Source organism: Arachis duranensis, chromosome 5 (assembly GCF_000817695.3).
Source record: "Arachis duranensis cultivar V14167 chromosome 5, aradu.V14167.gnm2.J7QH, whole genome shotgun sequence".
NCBI lineage: Eukaryota > Viridiplantae > Streptophyta > Magnoliopsida > Fabales > Fabaceae > Arachis > Arachis duranensis.
The window spans coordinates 77,432,745-77,440,747 of record NC_029776.3 but is presented as its reverse complement, the minus strand read 5'-3'; the positions used below and the strand labels follow the sequence as shown (position 1 = coordinate 77,440,747).

The window sequence follows — 8,003 nt, the reverse complement described above, 5'->3', positions numbered from 1 at the left end:
TATCAAGAGCAACCTAGCTACAAAACACTTAGTGATCCAAAGAGATGCTGGGCATCAATGCTCCTAGGAAGAAAATGTGAGCTATGTGTCTGTGGTAAAGAAATGTTGAGCAAAACTAAGCCAAAGGCTGCTGCAACATTTGTCACCAAGATTTCAGTAATAAATAAGCTTTCTAAGCAAAATAAGGAAGGAAAAACTAGCAAGGGATCAAGCAAAAGTAAGGCATTGTAGCAGCAACTCTAATGAACCTTTAAGGAAACATTTTTTATCTGTCAGCAAGTAATAAATGAGCAACCATTATCTGCATAAAATCCCATGAACCAAGTTCAATTATCTGCTAAATAAGGACATGTATACTTCTCTGTTTCATTTCATCTTCTCTTATGTTTAATGCTTGCTTGGGGACAAGCAAGGTTTAAGTTTGGTGTTGTGATGACAAGTCATCTTATGCTAGCTTTTCAAGCATTCTTCACTTGTTTCATTAGGTTTTATGCACTTTCTTGAGTCATAAGTAAGCCATTTGGGTAGAAATTCTGGCATACCTAGATTCATCCAATTATGATTAATATGATGTAATTTCATGAGAATTATGCTATAATTACTTGTGTGTTAAGAATGATAAGAATTTTCACAACTTTAGCAAGGCTTTGATGCATTTATTGGTTGATGATAGGTGAAGAAAAGCATGGAGGAAGGTTGAAGAAAAAAGACTTGGAGAAGAGAAACATAACATAAATTTGCTGATGCTCACATTTGAGGTAGCGTTGGACATCCAACGTTACCCCCAACGTGGCAATGAAAAGTTTCAATTCTGGGCAAAAAAAGTTTTTTTAGCGACACGTACGCGTCTATGACGCGTACGCGTGAAAAAGCAAAAATTCTATATCCGGGCGAAAGCGTCTGTCACGCGCACGCGTGGAATAGCAAAACGACCATCCACGTGTATGCGTCACTAAATTTTGACATTGGGGGTCCAACGTTAGCTCAAACGTAGCCTCCAACGTCTTTGATGCTCGTTCCAGAATTGCGATTTGAAAAACATACATCAACGCGAACGCATTGGTGACGCGTCCGCGTGGATGGGAAAAAGGCAAAGCATGCGAACGCGTCAAGCACGCATACGTGTGAAAACGCCAACGTTGGAGGGAACGTTTGGGGTCCAACGCTAAGGCCAATGTCCTTAAAGCGGCAAAAATGTATTTTTTATCCACGCAAACGCGTGGATAAGCATTTTTAAGCAAAATGCGCGAATGTGCAAAGCACGCGTACGCGTGGATTCGACGACGTTGGCCTTCTAACGTTGAGTCAAACGCCAATGACAGCAAGCCTTTCTGGTTTTTGCTGATATGATTCAAAGTGGCGTTTGAGTCAACATTGACCCTCAAACGTTGATACAAACTTAAAGCATCAGTATCCAATTCTCACACGGATCTCTTCTCAAGATCAAGAGCATTCAATTGGAGCCATCTTCTACCCAATCTCAGCAAAGCCAAAGTCCCAATTCAAGGCTTGAGGATCAAGAATAGAAAGTGTATAAATAGAAGTTAGTTTGATTTAGAAAAGGGGAGATTTTGTAAATTTAGTTTTACTTTTAGCTCCTTTTAATTTTCATATTTGAATTTGGGAAATTGGGGTTGGGAATTGATTTTCTTTTTCATTGTTCTACACTCTTTTCTGTTTGTGAATTGTGGATAGAGATTGAAGGAATTCTGTTTCAATCCTTGATCTACAATTCATCTTTGTTCTCTTCTGCATAATTCTAAGGAATTGTGAGTTGAATTAAGCTTTCTGATTTCATTTTCATTGCTCCTGCTAATTTTGCTATCTTCCTTTGGATCTTGAATTGAGATTGGAAAGAGTTCCATTGATTCAAATTCTGAGAATCATCTTCTACTCTTCATCTCAATTGATCTAAATATTGGATCTAAATTTCCTTTACTGCTTTCATTTTTTATTTCTTCTGCAAATTGTTTTCTGATTGGATCAAGGAAGGAATTGAGATATAGACTTGTTTTCTAGTCTCTTTAACCCCTGTGATCTTCACTCTCCCATTGAAATTCTGCAATTTAAGTTTAATTCATTTGCTGTTTATTTCTTCAAACACTTTCACTTTTCTGATTGAGATCTTATGCAACTTATTTCATTTTTTGTTTCCAAGATTGCTTGCTTTTGCTTGTTCGTGTGTGATTCTGAGATCCCAGCTCCTTGAGCTCTTTATTATTTCTGCAATTTTACATTTCTTGCACCTTAAGCTTCAGCCATTTACATTCCTTGCAATCTAAGTTTTAGTCATTTATATTATTTGTTCTTTAAGATTTAGCTCTTTAATTCTCCTGCACTTTCAATTACTGTCAATTTCTCCTCTCCCTTTAAATTTCATGCAATTTAGCTTCTATTGAATACAAATCACTCAAATCAACACTTGTTCACTTGACTAAATCAACCACCTAACTAAAATTACTCAATCCTTTATTCCCTGTGTGATCGACCTCACTCATGTGAGTTATTATTACTTGATGCGACCCAGTACACTTGCCGGTGAGTTTTGTGTTGGATCGTTTTCCAAACATCAATAACTTATGCCTTGATTTTCGAAATTTGTTGAAATTGGTAAAATTTGGATTTTTGTAGATGAAGTTATGATGATTCAAATATTGGTGTCAAAATCTGAAATTCTGCAAAGTTATAGAATTTTGTGATTTCTGGTATGTGCGCACGCATAGCCTTGTGCGCACGCACATCCCTGTGAAATTTTCAACCTGTGCGCACGCACACGCAGAGGCAGGCAATCTGTTTAGAGTGCTAGCACAGCTTGTGCTCACACATACCCAATGGATGTTTACATCCTGTGCGCACGCACAGCCCTGTGCGCACGCACACGTTAGGGATGGCAATCTTTAGAGGGCGCTAGCACGCCTTGTGCGAGTGAATGGAATTGCAAAAATTGGTACCTGTGCGTACGCATACCCCTATGCATATGAAAACATTTTAAAACTTCTCTTGGGCGTGCACAGGCACACCCCTATGCGTATGAACACACCCTATTTCTCAAATTTAAATTTTGTTTTCAACTATTTCACCTTCCTAATAAGATTGTAAACTTTTGTGATACTATTTTAAGGCTCTTGGGCTTATGTTTTTTGGGCATTAAAAACATGGAAAATAACCTAAGAGTTTTAGTTGATATTATTATGAAAAATTAGAAAACGGAGGCTTAGGTTTCGGATGTACTGAGGATATGTTTGATGGCATGTGAAGGTAGATTGGTATATGAAGTGAGAACTGATGAACTGTTGAGTTTGGAACTGAAATGTGAATTGACAGTAGTTGAGCTGAGTCGAGGACGCGGAATGGAAATGTTGATTGGATAGTGGTTGAGATGAGTCGAGGACTCGAATGGGAAATAATGATTCATTGATATGTTGAAAATGTTTTCTGAAAAACCATTGAACTACTATTTTATATTGAGATTATGAGACGCTATGTGCCTGGCAGGGACAGTGGTTAATCCCGCCTGTCGAGGTAGCAATGGCGTAAGGATGGTGGTTAATCCCGCTTACATTAAGATGTGAGGTATGTGGCAAGAGTATCCCGCTCGCAACCCTTCGGATCAATAGAGTCTGCAAGCACAAAATCCTGGACGGTGATCCGAGAACCATATCTCGGGGGTTCCCAAATGATGATTCCGAAGGGCGACGTCTCCATGGAGATGTATCGGGTTGGCAGTTGAACCGACAATATGATATCACAGCCAATAGGACAGGCATTCATCATGTACATCTTCTAATTGTTTGTATGCTTTGCCAACTTGTAATTGTATGCCTAATTGAATAACATGCCTAATTGCTTACTTGAATTACTTGCCTTATATGCTTCTACTTGTGCTTTACTTGCATTGAATCTTGTGATGGATATGAAGTCTAGGATTGCCTTTGGCATCCCGGGTCTTATATCCTACATCACTGGGCACTGTTACCATACTGAGAACCTTCGGTGAGTTGTTTGGATGGTGATAGATAGCGGAGGATCCTGTTACTCTTGGAGTCTTTTTGATTTATTTTGTGTATATAGCTCTCACTTTTGTATTTTGCTTTTGCCTAGAGGCTTGTATTGAGAGAGAAAAGGTTGTATAAGCTTATTTTTTACTATCTGGTTCTATATGTCCGTATATAGCTAGCTGACTTAAACTCCGTGAGCCGTAGCTAGATTCTTATGATATTATACTCTTATCTTTTGTTATATTATATATACCATGTGCTTTAAGCTAGAAGCTTTGTTAGCACGTTTTTGCTTTTCAAATCCTATTTTTGAGCTATATCTTTCATCGGGCTTCTAGATTATATTATTTATTCCATATATTATATGTATGAACTTTAGAACTATCGTAATCTCTGATTAAACTTTGCTTTACGATGCGAGGTAAAGCTTAGGCTAATTAGGGTGTTACATTTATTGGTATCAGAGTGGTTCGTCCTCGTGAGTCTGAGGGATAGACCGATTGTACTTCATTGCATACTCTGTGTGTCTTTTCTTTGATGCTATTAGGTTATCTATTTGATATATGCATAGCATGCTTGTTTGTGAGTGCCTGTTTGGGATAATTGAAGAACTAGGCTTTTGATATTGAGACTGATCACCTTGATATCGATTATTTGGTGGAGACAGGAATCCTAATGGCCACTTGCAAACGAGGTCGAGCACGTTCACGAGAAAAGTAGGAATGAGCAACTAGCTGATAACCATGTCGAATTTAGCGAACACTATGGAGGCTAATGCTGCTGCGACTTTGTAAGCTGTGCAGAGGCTAGACGAACTGGACAGAAACGGAAACGGGAATGGCGAAGGTAATGCTAATGATAATGCTGAGGGAAATGGCGATAACACGGGAGGTGCTCCGATGACCTTGGCGACTTTTCTCAAGGTTCATCCGCCAATTTTCTGAGGATCAACCAATCCTATAAAAGCAGACAACTGGTTCCAGGCCATGGAACATGCTTTGCATGCTCAGCACGTTTTGAATAACCAATATATAGAATTTTCCGCTTATCAGCTTGCGGGAGAGGCCTAACACTGGTGGTAGGTAGAATGCCGCTTGATACAGCTTCAAAATACCAATGTTCGTTGGGACATATTCCAAACGGCCTTCTACAAGAAGTATTTTCCTGAGTCTGCAAGAGAAGCGAAGGAGATGGAACTGATGCAGCTAAAGCAAGGTTCCTTGTCTGTGGCAGATTACACGAGCAAGTTTGAGGAGCTTTGTAGGTTTTCTAGGGTGTGTCAGGGTGCCCCAGAATCCTACAAAAATTGGAAAGGTATCAAGTACCAAAGGGGCTTGAAGGAAAACATCATGACTATTGTGGCTCCTACGGAGATTCATACTTTCTCTGACTTTGTGAACAAAGCAAGGGTGGTTGAGGAATACGCAAAAACGGTAACTTCGTCCAATGAGACTCATAGAGGGAACACTAGTAAGGGACATGGCAAGTATTTTCATCCGAGGGGTCAAAGTTTCAAGAGAGGAGGATATGCCTCAACGTCAAGGAGGCTTCAGAAAGAATGCTCAGAATGAGTTTCAGTATGCCAAAGGAAGAGGAAATCAGAGTAAGAATTCTCTGGATTTGACTTGTGTGCGTTGTGGGTGTTTTCATCCATATGACTCTTCCAAGATTGGTTTAGGTGGTTGCTTCAACTGTGGTTTGCCTGGTCATATGGCAAGGGATTGCACCCGTGGGAAGAACCCAAATGCGAGCCAGAGTCAGCACCAGGGGCGAGTATTTGCTGTAAACACCAAGGATGCTTCCAAGGTGGATCCGTTGATGAGAGGTATATGTTTAATTGGTGATAAAACATTAATTTCATTGTATGATACTGGAGCTTCGCATTCATTTATTTCGTTTGCTAAAGTTAAAGAACTAGGCTTGAAAGTGTCAAAGTTAGTGTTTGATTTGCATGTACATACTCCGCATATGATGGTTATGAATAGGGCAGGGTGTAGGCAAGTAGGTTTTAAGCTTGTGGGTAGAGACTTCGTGCATGACTTGATTTGTTTACCAATGGTTAGGTTGGAGATAATTTTGGAGTTTGATTGGTTGTCGAAGAATTGGGTTTTGTTGCATTTCTTTGAGCAGTCGATTTGGTTTATGCTGGAAGGAGAAAATAGGGCAGTGATAGCTGAGGGCTACTACCTGAACTTTGTAACGGTGCACTATAGTGGGGAAGAGTATCAGGGTTATCTCTTGTTGACTTCTAATGCGTTGGGTGATGCCCAGAACTTAGATCAGATTCCGGTGGTAAGAGACTTTCCTGAGGTATTCCCGGAAGATATCCCAAAGCTTTCACCTCAAAGGGAGATTGAATTTGCAATTGAATTGGTGCTGGGAACTAGACCAGTATCGATTGCGTCGTATAGAATGGCTCTGATAGAGCTGGCCGAATTAAAAACTCAGTTGGAAGAGCTTTTGAATAAGAGGTTCATTCGACCGAGTGTACCACCGTGGGGAGCGCCCATTTTATTGGTGAAGAAGGATAGAGGAATATGACTGTGTGTGGATTATTGACAGTTGAACAAAGTGACTGTGAAGAACAAGTACCCGCTGCCAAGAATAGATGACTTGATGGATAAACTGCAATGAGCTGGAGTGTTTTCCAAGATTGATTTGAGATCTGGTTACCATCAAATAAAGGTGAAAGAGGATGATATTCCTAAGACTGCATTTAGGACACATGATAAACCACTATTTCATGGTTTATCTTGTGCTAATTTAAGAGGTTTTTATCAACTCTTTACTCACTTATTCATACTAATCGCATGTTTTACATTCTCCTTCCTGATTTTGTGCTATGATTGAAAACATGCTTCTTTGGCCTTATATTTTCTAATATTAATCCTCTCTTATTACCATTCGATACCTTGATATATGTGTTAAGTGTTTTCAGAGATTACAGGATAGGAATAGCTTAGAGGATGGAAAGGAAGTATGTAAAAGTGGAAGAAATACAAGAAACTGAAGGAACTGCTAAAGCTGTCCAACCTGATCTCTTGGTACTAAATTGACCATAACTTAAGCTACAGAAGTCCAAATTATGCAGTTTCAGTTGTGTTGGAAAGCTAACGTCTAGGGCTTTGCAACGATATATAATTGGCCATAGCTGCTTCGAAGCCAGGCAACACAAACGCGTGGATCACGCGGACGCGTGACCTGGCAAAAACCCAATCCGCGCGAACGTGTGGACGACGCTTCCGCATGACTTTGCAACAACCTATACGTGATAGATTTCATAATCAACGATTTCTGGGCTATTTTTGACCCGGTTTTTGGCCCAGATAACATAGATTTCTGGGCTATAAAGTGGGGGAATGCATCCATACTTAGCATAAGCTGATAATTCACAATTTTTGTTTATAGATGTAGTTTTTAGAGAGAGAGGTTCTCTCCTTTCTCTTAGGATTTAGGATTAGGATTCCTCTTAAAGGAATTAGGATTTCATCTTCTTCAATCACAGGTTCAATGTTCCTTTTATTTATTTTCTCAATTTAGTTTATGAACTCTTTATGTTTAGATTGATTTTCTATTTAATACAATTTGAGGTATTTCAGATTCATGATTGTTTTATTATATTTATGATACTTTCAATTTAAATTAGATTTATTTTCCCTTTTTAGATTTGGTTAAGTAATTGGTAACACTTGAGTTATCAAACTCAACTGTTGATTGAAATTGGAATTACTGATTGATCTGGATCACTCTAAAGCTAGTCCTTCCATAGGGATTGACTAGGACTTGAGGATCAAGCTAATTAGTCCACTTGACCTTCCTTTGTTTAGTAAAGGCTGACCAAGTGGCGTTGAAACCCAATTCTCATCACACCTGATAAGGATAACTAGGATAGGAATTCCAGTTCTCATACCTTGCCAAGAGTTTTTCAATTATTAATTATTTCCCTTGCAATTTATTTTCCTTGCTCAATATTTCAAAAAAAACCCAAGAATATAAAATTTTCCA

General features: G+C 39.0%; 1 protein-coding gene across 1 annotated transcript; it reads left to right on the top strand.

Moving 5' to 3' along the window:
• The first annotated feature begins 5,708 nt into the window (after positions 1 to 5,708).
• Positions 5,709 to 6,539, top strand: LOC110281527 (uncharacterized). The gene has a single exon (XM_021143850.1). The coding sequence runs from the start codon at positions 5,709 to 5,711 to the stop codon at positions 6,537 to 6,539; it is 831 nt and encodes a 276-aa protein (XP_020999509.1).
• The last annotated feature ends 1,464 nt before the right edge of the window (positions 6,540 to 8,003 follow it).

Bases quoted from the DNA above. Each gene is read 5' to 3' on its own strand.
- LOC110281527 (XM_021143850.1), top strand. From the start codon at position 5,709: ATGGCAAGGGATTGCACCCGTGGGAAGAACCCAAATGCGAGCCAGAGT.